Consider the following 17,068-nt stretch of genomic DNA (forward strand, 5'->3'; position numbering starts at 1 on the left):
TCATTCCACATGCAAACCACCTTCTGTGTGCAAAATTTGCCTCATGTCTTTTCTAACTCTTTCTCCTCTCGCCTTAAAAATGTGCCCCCTCGTCTTGAAATGCCCCATCCTAGGGAAAAAAACAACTACCATTAACGCCATCTATCCCTGTCATTATTTTATAAATTTCTGTCAGGTCATGTCTCAAGCTCCAGACTATCCAGCCTTTCTTTATAACTCAACCCTTCCATACCTGGCAGTATCCAGGTAAATCTCTTCTGAACTCTCTCCAGCTTAATAATATCCTTCTTGTAGCTGGGCGCCCAGAACTAGACACAGTATTCCAGAAGCGGCCTCATCAAAGTGGAATCCCAGGTAGACCGGGTAGTGAAAAGGGCATTTAGTATACTTGTGGTTATTGGTCAGTGCAGAGAGTATACGGCTTGAATGGTTGTTTTGCAGCGGTATAGGATATTGGTTAGGCCACTTTTAGAATACTGTATTCAGTTCTGGTCTCCCCGCTAAAGGAAGGACAGTGTGAAACTTGAAAGGGTTTGTGGAGTTAGGTGGCAAATCAGTTGAAAGACATGACAGACCCTAAGTTCTAAATGACTTAATTTCTATGTTTCTGTTGTATCAATCTGTCTCTGAATACTCAAGTAAATCATTTTCTTTCTCGATTGGTGTAACATTCCCACATTTCTTCTGTGATGCTTTGTGGTACACTGTAGCCAGGGATATTATTTGTGTGTTCCCTGCAGTTTTTAAGTCTGTAAACTGGTTAAAATTTGGTTTGGTAATGTTCTTTGGCAATGCGTACTGCTCTCACCAAATTGTTTTTGAATTCTTCACTCTGCAGTTCAGTCTGATGAGTTGATTTACCTAGCTCTATTCTCACCAAACTCCACTTGACCAATCAAAATATTAATTGCCTCTTGGTGTAAAACTTCAGCTGTCTAAATGCTGTAGCTTTGGTAAATTTATGGTGGCATAAAAAAATTGCTGAGTAACTATGTTTACAATATAGCTGATATGAAAACAAATTACTAGAGAAACAGTTAACATTTCATGTCTAATAGGATCTTTAGAACAGTTTCTGAAGAGTCACATTGGGCTCAATAGTAAGTCTCTTGATTTCTCCACAGATACTGCAGACCTTTTTAAGTTTCTCCAGCAATTTGTTTGATTTCTTATCTCCAGCAACTGCTATTATTAATGCCTATTTTTCAATGAAATGTCAAAATGGATGGAATTAAGGTCCTAGGCCTGAAACGTGAGCTTTTCCACTCCTAAGATGCTGTTTGGCCTGCTGTGTTCGTCCAGCTCTACACTTTATTATCTGGAATTAAGGTCCTGTTGTATGATATGATATGAAGTGGAATGCTAATCTGCTTTTTTTCGATTTTTGATTAGTGTTTCTAAAAATAATCAGCCAAAAGTTTAAATCATTGAAGCTGCAAAAAAGAAATTACTTTGTAAATATGATTAATTATTTGTTCGTCCTTTTTAGGTAGCCGCAGGGGAATGCAATGAAGATACTGAAGTATACAACATTACTTTGAGCACGGGCGATGAACTTACTCTAATGGGACAAGCTGAAATCCTTTATGCCAAAACATCAAAAGAAAAGTCCAGACTTAATAATATCTTTAAGAAAATTGGAAAATTGAACTCTATTGGCAAATTTGGACGAGGAAAGATGCCTTGCCTTATTTGCATGAATCACCGGACAAATGAAAGCATTAGCCTTCCTTTCCAGTGTAAAGGCCGATTCAGCACACGTAGTCCCCTTGAGATACAAATGCAAGATGGTGAACACACTATTCGCACCATTGTTGAAAAGACCAGGCTACCAGTCAATGTTACTGTGCCATCTGCTCCTCCACGAAATCCTTACGATCTGCACCTCATTCGAGAGGGTCATCGCTATAAGTTGGTTAATATTCAAACTAAAACTGTTGTGGTGTGCTGTGTACTTCGCAACAACAAAATGATTCCCATGCACTTTCCACTTCATTTAGTTGTGCCAAAGTTTACCTTAGCTGAAGGTCTTCTTAAGGGAGCTATGTGGTATGAGAGTACAGTTCAACATTCGTTCAATGTTTGTCAGGAGCAGTTTGATATTGAAGAATATTCGCGAGCTGTTCGGGATGTAAAGATTGACTGGAATGAAGATTGCAAAAGTCCGAAGAAGACGCAGTGTACTGGGCACAGTCACATGCCTAACTCTCTCAGCTATGCCCGTGAAGAATTGACACAGTCTTTTCATCGACTTTCAGTATGTGTTTACGGAAATAATTTGCATGGAAATAGTGAAGTTAATCTGCATGGTTGCAAAGATCCAAATAATGAGTGGACTCTCTTCTCTCATGAAACCATCCCATCTCAAGATTCTGGAGACAGTGGGAGTGATTATCTGTTACCTGAAGTGACTGAAGAATCTGCTGGAATCCAGTCGTGGTCAGACCTTCCCTATGAAGAGCTCTGGTTAAACCAAAGGACTGGGAGACAGGGTGGACAAGATCTTTGCTGTTTGGGTGAGAGATTGAAATCTGATCAGAGGGGCTCTGGCCACTCTAAATGTCCAGCTGCTGCCACCCTTTCTTCTTCAGGTCCTTTGTCTTCAATTAAACCATCATCTGATGTTTGTCTACCTCCACCTCCAGTGCCTCCAAAGTCTGAAGCTGTAAGTCCTGATCTTAGAGACCGACTGCACAATATTTAGCAAACTTAATGCTGAACCAGTTTTAGAAAGTGGTAAGAGTGTATGAATTCAAAACTAAGAAATAATTAATTGTGACTCATTATTTTACTACCATGAGTTGCAAAATATTAATTTTCCTGCAGTGCTACCTAGACCTGATTTTTCCTTTGCCAGTGATTGATTTTATACAAAATGCTTCTTCGAATTTGGCTGGTGAATGCAGTGTTTCTAAAATATAGCAGATAACAGATCTCTGGTTTTAATAAATATGAAACGTTTGCTAAATCATTATTGGAAGCTTGGAAAATAAGATTTAGTGTTATGTTATTTTTCATTCACATTTACATGACAGCACTGCTTCAGAATCAAATCAAAGTGGAATAATCACTGATCAGTATTGAGTATATTGATTCTTCAAGGGGTATGTTAGTTCAATTGGCTGGACAGCTGGCATTTGCAATGCAGTGAGATACCAACAGCGTGTGTTCAATTCCTCAAGTGGCTGAGGTTACCATGAAGGACTTTGCTTCTCAACCTCTCCCGTCTCCCCTCGCCTGAGGTGTACTGACCCTCAGGTTAAACCACCACCATTTGTTTCCCCCCCCCCGCCCCCATCTTTTTCTCTCAATGGAGACCAACCCCATAGTTTCCCAAGACTATGGCAACTTTAGCTTTACTAAGTCTTCTAATTGAAAAGCATCAGGATGATAATGTTCCTGCTTGGGAGGAAATGTTAACAAAGTTCCTTATCCATCAAACACTCTGAGCATTGATGTGTTTCCTGCTTGATTTTATTGTATGGCTGTTGTTATTTCTCTCTACCACAATGTTTAAATATCTTGCCAATTTCACTGTCCCAAATCGCATGGTGATTAGGTACTTGTTAGCAATTCAAGGGCAGCAGGCATTTCAGATGAGCCCCCACTTTCCTGAGAATGAGGAAGATGTCAGCTTAAAAGTCGAACGCTTGAAATCAAATATCAGTAGGCATCTTGAAATGTCTGTTTTCTTGACAAGCAACTTGATATCGCAACTTTGTTTATTGTTGGTACCGAAAAGAGGGTTAAATTGTTTTATCCAATCTTGTAATGTGTTTAAACTATGTTTATCTGTATAATCTCCTTACACTTGTAAATAGACCCGATTGCTGTAATTTTCACAGCATTTCTAAATATGTTGCTTTGGCTGAATGATTTTGTGACAATATTTAATTGATGTTGTAATTTGTATGCCGTAAATCTATTCCAAAATACACACTCAAATGTTGTTGAGAAAATATTCAAAATTTGAGGACTTGATCTCCAGATGTATGGGACCGTTTGGAACTGCACTAGAGGTCATGGTGGGCCATGTGACGGTTGGCGGGCGGTGAATTAGTGGCAGTAACCACCCCTGTGACCTTAACAATGGGAGCACCGAGGAGAGTACACCAGGTATCACTAGAATATAACCCAAGAATTTTGGGGACAGGGAGAACAATTGGAGTTGAAGTTCAATGTGGTTGGTTTCCAAAGAAGGGTGGGGCAGAATTGGTCTGACAGGATAGTATGAAGTAAAAGGGATATGGAGGCTTTGTGGGGGGTATCTTGGTAACCAGACACTGTCCAGAGTTGGTGTCCAACAGGAGCTGTATTTCCTGCTGTCACCTGGTCTACAGATAGCATAGTGTTACTTGAAAGTGGCAGTTAAGTGAAATAAACCCAGAGTCATGTAGTTTACAAAGACTGATTTTCTTTCTCTACTATCTCAACTTCTCAAGGGTCTGTCACCTGTTCCTTCCACCTTTGCCTCTGATAATGGAAGGAATCCATGGACTACTTTTCTCCTACCAGAATGGTGGGTCATCTGTTTAAACTGCCACTTCTTTCTGCCCTCCTCTACCCTCCTGCCTGATCATGAAGAAAAACCTTCATTCAGGATCTGTATCTTCAGCCATTTTTTCATTACTCTTCCTCTTACTGTTGTGTCTTCTGAGTTGATTGCTGGGATTATCTATTCTCGCAAAACTGCTGATTGTCATCCCTGAACTGCTGATTTTGTAAATGTTTTGTTGTTTTTCAGTTACTACCATAGTGCCCCTTTCCTACAGTCGGCGTTCCGGTCAAAATCCATATTTAACCCTTCAGTCCTTGCAGTCCATGTCCAAGCTCCTCTTATTAAATGGTACTGGAAACCAAATTCATGTTTTTCCTTTCTGAATTTCTACTCTGCCACAACCAAACTGATCTGAGATGTTATGTGACTGTGATGCATTATCCCTCCTTTTCTGCAACCTTCTACAATGCCTGTATTCTGATGTTGATGTGAGTGCTTTATCTATAAATGTACAACCTTCCACATCCTTGCAATGGCTTCACTGTTATAACAAAGTGTGGAGCTGGATGAACATAGCAGGCCAAGCAGCATCTTGGGAGCACAAAAGCTGACATTTTGGTCCTACACCCTTCATCAGAAAAGGGGGTTGGGGAGAAGGTTTTGAAATAAATAGGGAGGGGGGGAAGCGGATCAAAGATGGATAGAGGAGAAGATGGGTGGAGAGGTAGGGAGGGGATAGGTCAGCCTGGGGAGGATGAACAGGTCAAGGGGGCGGGATGAGGTTAGGTAGGAAATGGAGGTGCGGCTTGAGGTGGGAGAAGGGGATAGGTGAGAAGAACAGGTTAGGAAGGTGGGGAATGGCTTCACTGTGTTAGCTGTGTCATGTGAAACACAATCACCTCTGAATCACAATGGTTCTGGGTTCAAATTTTAAGGTGGGAATCTCTGCTGACCGTTCCATTGCAATCTTGAAGGAGTATTGCATTGTATCGATACTACTTTTGGATAAAATGTTAAGCTGTGTTCCCATCTGTGCTCAGATGGATGTAAAACATGTATGGAATTAATTTAAGGAGCGGAGGATCTACTGCTGACATCCTTGCTATGAGTTCCCCCTGTAGCCCACATCACACAAATTGATACATTATCTGGTAATTATCACTGCTATTCATGGGAGTTTTCTATGCATGAAATGGCTGCTATGCATCTTAATCCTAACTCACTAAAGTTTATCTACTACATACAAGGCACAAGTCAGGAGTGTGATGGAATACCACCCACTTGACTGGATGACTGCAGCTCCAACAACACTCAAAGTTTGATACCACCTAGGTCAAAGCATCCAATCCCTCTACCACCAATGTTCAGTAACAGCATCTATAAGATGTACTGCAGAAGTTTGCCAAAGATCCTTAAGGAGCACCTTCTAAACCCTTGGCCACTTCTGTCTAGAAGGACAAAGGTAGCAGATGTGTGGGAACACCATTACCTACAAGTTCCCCTTCAAGTCATTCACCATCCTGACTTGGAAATTTATTACTGTTCCTTCATTGTTATTATGTCACATCCTGGAAATCCTCCATAATGGCATTGTGTGCCTACCTACAGCACACGGACTGCAATAGTTCAAGAAGGCAACTACCCACCACCTTCACAAGGGCAACTAGGAGCTGGCAATAAATGCAGTCCCAGTGATGCCCACATTCTGCAAAGTGATTAATAAAATTGGTAGTTATACTTCAAAAAGTGCCAATTGCCTATAAAAACATGGTGATCATGGAAGATGCTGTATAGACATATAATTTATTTCCGAACTGTGGCGTGTTTTATACCCAATTCACCTAATTGTTGATGGCTGTGCAGTCAGCTGGGGTTCATGTTTTGATTATACCTCTGTGAGATACTTCAGCATTCTTCTCTTTTTAAACAGTAAACACTCAATCCAAAACCAGCCCAGTTCATCCCCTTCCCCCACTGCATCCCAGTCCAACCTGTCTCTGCCTCCCTAACCTGTTCTTCCTCTCACCCATCCCTTCCTCCCACCCCAAGCCACACCTCCATTTCCTACCTACTAACCTCATCCCACCTCCTTGACCTGTCCGTCTTCCCTGGACTGACCTGTCCCCTCCCTACCTCCGCACCTATACTGTCCTCTCCACCTATCATCTTTTCTCTCCATCTTCGGTCCATCTCCCCCTCTCTCCCTATTTATTTCAGAACCCTCACTCCATCCCCCTCTGTGATGAAGGGGTCTAGGCCCGAAACGTCAGCTTTTGTGCTCCTGAGATGCTGCTGGGCCTGCTGTGTTCATCCAGCCTCACACTTTATTATCTTGGATTCTCCAGCATCTGCAGTTCCCATTATCACTGATATAATGAGTTTCATGGGTTTTGGTTTGCACTCATTAGGCATTATTATTTTAAACTCTAACTAAATTGGTCTAAACTTAAGACTTATTAAAAGTTTCTATACACTGTTAACTAATTTAGAAGTACTTCCAATCATCAATGAGTAGATGCTCAAAAAAATTGAATAATGGGCACACAAAACTTTTGTCAGAAGGATGAGGTGTTTCCTGAAATAAAATAGCAAAGGTGTCAAATTTATGCATTTCACAGCTCACACTACTTTGTTTGTATCTTTAGATGATCTCTACAAAAAAAAACAAATACAGCATTGTAATTATACAGCTGGTCAACAAGTTTTATGAAGAGAGCATAAAAAAAATTTGCCCTTCATTTATCTGCCCTATTGGGATATTCATTTGGTGGTATAACTGAAAGATGAGTTTTGTCAAGGTGTTTCATCTTGCAAACAGCAGGATGTTTTGCAACAGCTACTTGTGTCAAGGAAAAACAGTATTTACACTGTAAAAGAGGAGTGTGCTGATTGGATAGTAAGTGGACCTTGATTGTAGAGGTGTTGACACAGAATATGCAAGTTGACAGTAACTGCTAAACTTTGTTTCAAAGGTTTAAACCAAACAGATTGATTCTGATTAGTCAACAGATTGCCCTGAGAAATGAATCAGAATAGCTGTCAATCTGTTGTGTTAAGTAGAAACAGGTAAAAGGTGTGTACACGTCCTTACTGACAGCAAAGAATCACACCCTGGATATTGATTATATGCAGCTAATATACACACAAGTGCCAATAAGTATTGATCAAGGAGGTTAGCCCAAGTAAATGGAGAGATGGTGCAGGAGAGAGGGCTTCAGGTTTCTGGGGCACTGGGACCATTTTTGGGAATGATGATACTCATTAAAAATAGGTGGGTTGCATCTGAGCCAGAAATGGGACCAGCATCTTTGTGGACAGATTTGTTAGTGCTATTGAGCAAGTTTAAACCAACGTGCTAAGGGCTATGATCCAGAGAAAATGTTAAACAGTATTTGCCAAAATTAGCAGAGACAGAAAGGAGTCAAGAAGGCATAGACATTAAGGAGGCACAGTGGCTCAGTAGTTAGCACTGCTGCCTCTCGGTGCCAGGAACCTGGGTTCAATTCCATCCTCAGTCGACTGTCTGTGGAGTTTGCACATTCTCCAGGTGTCTCATGGATTTCCTGTAGGTGCTGTGGTTTCCTCCCACAGCCCAAAAATGTGTAGGTTAAGTAGATTGTCCCTGGGGATTGCAGGGTTACAGAGATAGGGTAAATGGGGTGGGTCTGGGTGAAATGCTCTTTAGAGGGTTGGTGTGGAATTGATGGGTCGAATGACTTGCTTCCACATTGTAAGGATTCTACAAGTCAATTGTATGAGACATTGTAGGGAGTTTGGCATGGTTAGGGAAAGGGCAAGAACCTAACAAGGCCCTTGAATTAGGGGCACAGAGTAAGATAGATGTCATTGCAGTGACTGAGACAGAGGGGGGGCAGGATTGGCAGCTCAGTATTCCAGAATGCAGGGTCTTTGGGCAAACAGGAATGAAGTTTTTTTAAAAAAAGAATAATGGGTGTTGTATTGATAAGAAATGGTTATTGATAAGGGAATTAATTTCAGCAGTAAGGAGGCATGATATTTTAGAAGGCTTCTCAAATGAAGCCATATGGATAGAACTCAAGAACCAAAAGGGAGCAATCAAATTTTGGGCATGTACTATCAGACCCATGACAGTCTGTGAGAAATAGCAGAGCAGACATGTAACCAATTTCAGATTTTGCAACAGTAATAGCATAATGATAAAGGATTTCAACCTGCCCAACATTAACTGGGGTCACAATGTGAAAGGTTCAGAGGGAACAGAGTTCTTAAAATGCATCCAGGTGAATATGTTTTTAAACCAATACATAGAGGGCCATGCAAGAAAGGAGGTAGCCTGAATGTAATTTTAGATAAGAAGTTGGACAAGCGATTGGAATATCAGTGAGGGGAGAAAGCAGTCATTACTCTTTTTTTTTAGATCCAAGATTGTTATGGAAAAGGTCATAGAGGGGGCTGAAATCAAAAAGTTGGGGGAAGATCAATTTTAATAAGATCGGGTATGATTTGCCAAAGTGGAATGGGAGTAGATAATTTAAGGTGAATCTGTATCAGAGCAGTGAGATGCATTGAAGAAGGTAAGAGGGAGAGTACAAGGCCAGTATGTTCCAATAGATAAAAGATGGGACCAACAAATCCAGTGAACCCTAGATATCGTATAGGATACACAGGATTGAATAAAGAGGAAAAGGGAGGCCAAGGGTTCAAAACAACGGAAGCCCTTGTACAGAATATGCTAAAGAAAACTTAAAAAGGAAATCAGGAAGCAGAAAGGGGGGCCATGAAAAAATAATAGCAGCTAAGATGAAGGAAAATCTTAAGTTATTTTACAAATAGATTTTAAAAAAAACTTGGGAATGAGTAGGGCCCATTAAGAACCACAGTAGTAATTTGTGCTTGGAGCTGGAGGATGCAGGTAGAGGTTTAAATGATTATTTTGGGTTGATGTTTACTAGTGACAGGAAGGGTGTGAATCATAGAATCCTCACAGTGTTGAAGTAGGCCATTTGGCCCGTTGACTCCACACCACCCCTCCAAAGAGCATGCCACCCAGACCCACCCGCCTCCCTACCTCTGTAACCCATACGCCCCTGGGCAGTTTACCTTGGCCACTCCACTTATCTTGCACATCTTTGGACTGTGGGAGGAAACCAAAGTCCCTCAAGAGAACCCACGCAGACATGGGGAGAATGTGCAAACTCCAAACAGTCACCTGACGATTGTTTTCTTTGAACAGAGTAGACTGCGAGAGGACATGGTCAAAACTGAGGGGTATGGACAGGAAGGAACTCTTTCCCTTGGTGGAGGGATAATTAACTGGGGGCATAGATATAAGGTTAAGGAGGTTTAGAGGGATTGTGAGAAATATATTTTTCACCTAGAGTGTTGAGAATCTAGACCAAACTGGCTGTAAGGTTTGTACAGGCAGAAACCCTTAACGTTTTAAGTACTTCAGATGTGCACTTGCAATGTTAAGGCATTCAAGACTATGGGCCAAATGCTGGAAAATGGGGTTATAATGTTTTTAACTGGCACAGATTCAGCAGGCCCGGAGGGCCTCTTTCTGTGCTGTGGAAAACCCTGCAATGACAAAGTTATCATGCTGAGAGCAACTCATAGTCCTAAATTGATCATTAGTGTAATTTTTCACACATTCAGGAATGTCTAACAAAAGCTGTCCCTTTGTGAAATTACATCTAATGTTGGAAATATTTTCTAATCATGTTATCAGACACTTTACAAATCTACCTTACAAAGTCATCTTTGTGTTGAACCTCAGCAGATGGGAGAGATGTTAGTTTAATATTTTGCATCAGTTTTTACTATGGAAAAAGAAATAGAGGCTAGAAAACTCAGATGCAAATATTGATGTTTTGAATACAGTTCACATTACAGAGGAAGAAGTGCTTAAGGCCTTAGAAAATACAAAGGTGGATAAAACTCTGGGACTTGATCAAGTGTATCCCAGGACTTTGTACAAACTTGGGGAGGAAATTGCAGGGCACTTTGACATATTTGTAACATCTATAAATATGGGTGATGTGCCGAATTATTGGAGAGTGGTTAATGTTGTGCCTTTAAGAGGAATGTAAGAAGCAGCCTGTGAATTATAGACCTGAGAGTCTGATTTCAGTGGTGGGAAAGTCATTGCAAGTGATTCTGAAAGATAGGATTTATATGCATTTTGAGAGGCAAGGGCTGATTTAGGGATAGTCAGCATGCTTTCGTGTGAGGGAAATCATCTCTCAAACTTTATTTCTTCAAAAAAAGCCAACCAAGAAGATTGAGGACAGAGCAATAAATGTTGTTTACTTGGACTTTTAGTAAAGCCTTTGACAAGGTAGTCTAACTATTAAAGTTAGATCACGTGACACGTGTGAGCTTGCCGATTGGATACAAAATTGGCTTAACAACAAGAGAGAGTGAGTGATGGGGGAGGGGTTTTTCAGACGGGAGCCCTGTAACCAGCAGTGTTCCACAGGAGTCAGTGCTGTGTCGACTTTTGTTTGTCGTTTATATAAATATTTCAATGAGAGTATAGAAGCATCGTTAGTAAGCTTGCGGAGGACACCAATATTGGTGGTATAGTGGACAGTGAAAAATGTTATCTAAGATTACAGAGAGATCTTGATCAGTTGGGTCAATGGGCTAAACAGTGGCAGAAGGAGTTTAATTTGAATATATATATGATGCACTGCATTTCAGTAATGCAAAGGCAAGACTTTCATAGATTCACAGAATCTATGTATGGACTCAGGTCCTTAGGCCCAACAAGTCCACACCGACCCTCAGAGCATCCCACTCAGACCCGTCACCACCTATAAACCACCTAATCTACACGTCCCTGAACACTACAGGCAATTTAGCCTGGCCAATCCACCTAGTCTGCATGTCTTTCGGACTATGGGAAGAAACCAGAGCACCTGGAGGAAATCCACGCAGACACAAGGAGAACATGCAAACTCCACACAGGCAGTCGCCTGAAAATTGAATCGAACCCGGGTCCCTGGTGATGTGAGGCAGCAGTACTACCCACTGAACCACTGTGCCACCCTAGTGTAATCAAAAGTGTGGGCCTTGTGTGGTGTTGCAAATCAAAGACCTAGAGTTCAGGTACATAATTGTTTGAAGTTTCCATCACGTATAGTTACTGTGGATAAGAAGGTATTAGGCATCACTTTCATTGCTCAGACCTTTGAATGTAGGAGTTGGGCTGTTATGTTGAGGTTGTACAGGATATTAATGCGGAGCAGATGGGATTTGAACCTAGCTCTCTCAGATTAAAGGTGGGGACACTTCCAGTGTGTCACAAGAACTCAGTACTGTGATACTGTTGTGAGCTTTGCAACCCCCACCCAGGTCGCTTCCCATTTCATCCCCTCACCTGACACTCGCCCTCTTGGATTCTTGTAGACTGATCCTGAGTCATTTTATGTTTTCAGAAAACCTGCAACTTGATCCTACAGTGGAGTCTATGGACTCTTCCTCTCTCAAAGCCAGATTCCTTGTCAGTGTGAATCACTTTGGCCTTCTACCCAGTTAGAAATGCTGATAAGCAGTCCTGTAGACCACAGCTTCGTTCTGTCTTTGAATCAGGGCTGGGGTGGTGGTGAAGTGGTAATTTCATTGGACTAGTAAACTAGAACCCCAGTCTAATGTTCTGTGGACATGATTTCCAATGCCACTGTGGAAGATGGTGAAATTTGAATTCAGTAAAAATCTAGTCTAATGATAAAAAGTACTCACTGTCAATTGTAGTAAAACTTATCTTGTTCATTAATGTCCTTTCAAGCAGGCAGGTATCATCCTTATTTGGCCTGACATAGGTGTGACCCCAGGCCTGCAGCAATACAGTTGATTCTTAACTGGCCTCTGGGCAGTTAGAATGGGAATAAATACTGGTCTAGTCAATGATGTCCACATCCGTGAAACGATGAAAACAGTTTAAAATAAACAAATTATAAAACCTGACATTTCTAACAACTCTGTGACTTGAAGACTAGCAAAATACCCATGGCATTTTGTAATAAATACACAACTTGCAATTTTTTCCCTGTAAGGAAATCTGCCTCTCCTCCCCATCACTGCTGCATCTTTAGAAACCAAATCACTCAAGTTTGTTAATGGACAAAATTTAGAGTAGATCACTTGAGTCCTTCCATTAATCCACCCATTTGCTTTAGACTGAGAATTTCTTCATTCAAAGGATTGGGTGTTTGAAATTCTGTACCTCCTGCGTTTGTGAACATTTCTTCATTGATATGAGAAACCATTGTTGTCCTCTAAAAATCCTGGCTATCAAAATTGATTAGAAAATAGAGTTGAAACCAAGATCAACCAAGAGCTTGTTAAGTGGCAGAGTAGGCTTGATGGGCCATATGATTTTTTTCCTGCTTTTTTAATGTGATATGTCATCTTTTGATTCTAAAACTCCTCAAATCCTCCAGTTTGCTACTCTTGGCATGATACTTTTCCTGTGGAGACTCTATTTAAGTTCAAGGGAATATATATTTAATGAGAAAAGAGTCTGTACTCTTTTCCTGTAATGGGCCAACGGCATTCCGTGTTTTGTAATTTTGATTCCATGTCTATTATCTTGACTCAATTCAATGAACTAAGCAGAGATTTTACCTCAAATCTAGGAATTAAAGACATCACATTTCAACTAAACTGAATAATTTGCAAGACCTTGAGCTATTACGTTCACTCCCCTGATGACTATTCTGTTTGTACCCATGATTTAATTCATGGAGAGTAATTGCATTTATTAGTTCAAAGTTATTTTCTTTCCCTGCTAAGTCTGCACATGCATTTTTACTACCAGGTGAATCACTTCATTCCTGTTCACGCCACTGAAATGAAAATGAGCCAGTTGATTTTCCTCTTGCTGCGGTGTGAAAAGGAGTAAGACACTGCTTTATTTATTCTGACTTGTGGCTAAGGTTGGGTACTTAGTGCAGAAAACTGTGGATGCAAAAACTATCTCATCAATTCCACTCTTCAAGATGGCCAGTGGAGTAGCAGTGCAGCATGCGGGTCCCTTTTCAGGATTTTTACTGCTTTTTTTTTGTCATTTTTTTTTATTTTTGTCACTTTTACTTTATTTTTCTTTCATTTTTTTTCTTCTTTCACTTTTTTCTTCTTAGTTTAATCTCTAATTTTACGTGAGGTATGAGCTTGTGCAGCAGTGGGAGGGCGAGCCTATCGTGGCTGCAGTAGAGGTTACTGCCATTGGCAGTCATCCCAAGTGGTGGCGAGGGCAGGAACGTACAGCCCGGGGCAGCCGGCAGAGAGAGCGGGAGAGTTAGCCCGGGGTGACTGGCAACGACAGCAGGTAGCCCGGGGTGGCTGGCGGTGACAGCAAGAGCAGGCAGCCCAAGGCAGTGGCAAGGTTGAACCCTCATAAAGAGTGAGAGCCAAGCAATTATGGACTGTGGTGTTGAACTGTGTTTTTTTGCTTGTCTACTTTTTTGTAAGAAGAACTGTAATGTTTAACTGTCTAACTTTATAACTTCTTTTTATTTTTCTACCTTGTACCGAGGTACCTTTGTACCTAAGATGACATTTGTGAGTGGCAACTTGTAAACTTCTCACTGTATTCATGAGTACATGTGACAATAAACCTAATTCAGCATTAAATTCAACATTTCATGTTCCATTTTATTAAACAACTGTAATGATTTTTGGTTTAGTCAGCTGCACAAACAATAAAGTAAGCAGAAATTTGAGCATTAACCGTGTTAAACTGATGTGCCAGTACAACTTACAAATTGATTTATGAATATCCTAAATTCAATATAAATTGCATCTGTTACCTCTTCAATGCTAGCATTGGAATTAGGATTCTATATAATTTTCAACTATACAAAGTAACTAGTGAGTTTTGAGAAGATTTGTAGCTCAGGTTGAGGTTCTGGATGTGAGTTTGCAAACTCACATCCAATACAAAGTAACTCTGCTTCTAATATATTAAATTCTTAAAGCTTCTATTTTGCAAATTTTTGGCAGTTACTTGTATTGTTTCCATTGTCAGGTAAAAGAAGAATGCAGACTTCTGAATGCTCCACCAATCCCACCACGGAATTCCAAGCCATCCTCTCAGAGTCCATCAATTCCTCCTCGACAAATACGCCAACAGGCACGATCTCCGAGCCCTACACTATCTTACTATTCTTCTGGATTGCACAACATGTAAGAAATTATTACGAAGTGCTTTATATAAAGTGGCAGCTTGATCTGACTTCAGCTTTGAGCTTTGGATTAAGAAAGACTGGAAAAATGTACAAATAATTTAAATTATGGATCATGAAATGAGTTATGGCATGCTCCCTGTTGGGGATTGTCCTGTTTGAAGGCTTTAAACTAAAGATCTGTAAAATAAATTTGGACCCCTATATAATGGTTGTGCAAAATTGACCCTTTTCTGGCTGTATTTTGTTAGGGAAAATAGGTACTGTTCAGCATAACATGCAACTGTGAAATCTTTGCACATTTGTTTCAACAAGGAGGGTGCACATCCTCCTTTTGATTCAGTTATTCTTAATTCTGATGTATCATCATGTTGCACGTGGTGGCCCTTATGAAACACAATGAAACATCTTAAACGAAACAGGTTTAAAATTACTGGTTTCAAATTCTCTGACTACTCTACCAAGGCATTTTCCTTTTTTATCGAGGCAGGAGTTAATATAACACTGTGCTGTTCAAAGTTGACATTTTAATGTAATTTTTTTCTCTTCCCTGGGGAATCTTTACACGCTTTCAGTGGTTGTGTGAGAACCGTCCCCGGGTCAGTTTGCTTTTTATCTTAGTGAATGTCTCCCTGTTAAGAATTTAAAGTTTGGGAAATTATTTCCCCAATGCCACATCTGTTGAGAATCAGCACTGCTAAACTGTGAGCCAACCAAATGTTAGTACCTGAGGGCCCATGTGGAAGTAATGAAGTTACAAATTGTTAATACTGTTTTTCAGTTTATATTTGTAAACATGCCATTAAAGGTATGTCCCTTAAAAAAAATCAATTGCAATTCTAGTAGAAATAAAATATTTTTATACAATTATCTACAAATAATATGCCTATTACATTTTTGAGGCTTATTTTGAATACCTTGGTGGTTTCCAACTTGTTAGACTGTCCTCAAGTGAGTCCCCATTTCAGTGCCCCAGAGATTCCTCTGCCTTATTTCAATATGTATCTTAGTTTATAATGTACCCAGGCAGATAACTTATCCACTTTGTTTCAAGTGCCAGGTTCGTCTGGTGCTCTCACTTTAGCTTTCTCATTGGAAGGCAAAGAAATAATGCTGTACTAGACTGTGACTTATTTTATTGCTTAATACATTTGTTTGGTAGATAAAGCTCAAGTGAGTAGTTGACATGCTAGATTTTATCGTAGCATTTACGCTACATTGTCACTAGTAAGAATCAGAACTGGACTGGCCATATAAATGCTTTGACTGCAAGAACAGGTCAGAATCCTGCAGTAAGTGAATCCCCACCTGACTCTGCAAAGCCTGTCCATCGTGTACAAGGCCCATGTCCTGGATGTGTGCAGCTCCAACAACACTCAAAGTCTGACACCATCCAGGGCAAAGCAAAAGCTATTTGCTTGCCATCCTGACTTGGAAATATGTCGCTGGCCTTTTAACAATGCTGCTTCCAAATCCTGGAACTCCCTCCCTAATTGCATTATAGGTGAACCAATACAAAACTGACAGCAGTTCAAGAAGGCAGCTCACCACCACATTTTGAAGGCAGCTATGAGTGGGCAATGTAAGTTGGTCTGTCCAGCACTGCCCATATCCAATGAATTATTTTATAAAAGTAGAGAATAGCACATTTGCTGTGCTACACTAGACCATAACAGTATTTTACTTCCTAAAATAAAACAAAACTAGAGCAAAGGCATAGTGACCCAGTGGTTAGCACTGCTGTCTCTCAGCACCAGGGACACAGGTTCAATTCCACCTTTGGGTAACTGTCTGGGTGAAGTTTGCACATTCTCCCCGTGTCTTGCTTGGGTTTTTTCTGGGTGCTCTGGTTTCTTCCCACTTTACAAGGATGTGCGCGCTAGGTGGATTGGCCATGCAAAATCGCCCGTAGTATCCGGGGATATGGTGAGAGGTGAGTCTGGGTAGGATGCTTTTCAGAGGGTTGTTGTGGATACGATAGGCCAAATGGCCTGATTTCACACTGTACGCATGCTATGATTTCATGAACCAAAGATGCATGAGATCTGAAACAAAAATAGAAGTTGCTGGAGACACTCAGCAGGTCTGACAGCATCTGTGGAAAAATGAAGCGTCACCAGACCCAAAAAGTTAGCTGTTTGTTTTCTCTGTACGGATGCCAGACCTGCTGACTTTCTCCAGCAATTTGTATTGTTACAGTATTTTTACTATTCTTCTCACTATCTGTGAAATCTGAGTTAGACTATTTTTGAAGACTCCAATTTAGAATAGACAGGTGCAGAAGTACTTCCCCAAAAATAACTGAAGTGAATATTAATAATAAGTTTCAAATGTTTATCTACCTTTCTCTTTTTTATCTCCAAAAACAGAACAATATCCTCTGCCTCAGTTAGTCCATCTC

The 17,068-nt window shown here is 40.6% G+C and overlaps 1 protein-coding gene across 2 annotated transcripts in view; it reads left to right on the forward strand.

Annotated features, from left to right (window-relative positions):
- The window catches only part of garem (GRB2 associated, regulator of MAPK1), a 100,258-nt gene that overhangs the window by 77,674 nt on the left and 5,516 nt on the right, over positions 1–17,068 (forward strand). For both annotated transcript variants that reach the window (XM_048528701.2, XM_048528699.2), the window contains exons 4-5: positions 1,490–2,665; positions 14,511–14,668. In XM_048528701.2, coding sequence (XP_048384658.1) covers positions 1,490–2,665; positions 14,511–14,668 — 1,334 coding nt within the window. The remainder of the gene's footprint in view (positions 1–1,489; positions 2,666–14,510; positions 14,669–17,068) is intronic.

The sequence above is a fragment of the Stegostoma tigrinum genome, chromosome 5 (genome assembly GCF_030684315.1).
Source record: "Stegostoma tigrinum isolate sSteTig4 chromosome 5, sSteTig4.hap1, whole genome shotgun sequence".
NCBI classification, from domain to species: domain Eukaryota; kingdom Metazoa; phylum Chordata; class Chondrichthyes; order Orectolobiformes; family Stegostomatidae; genus Stegostoma; species Stegostoma tigrinum.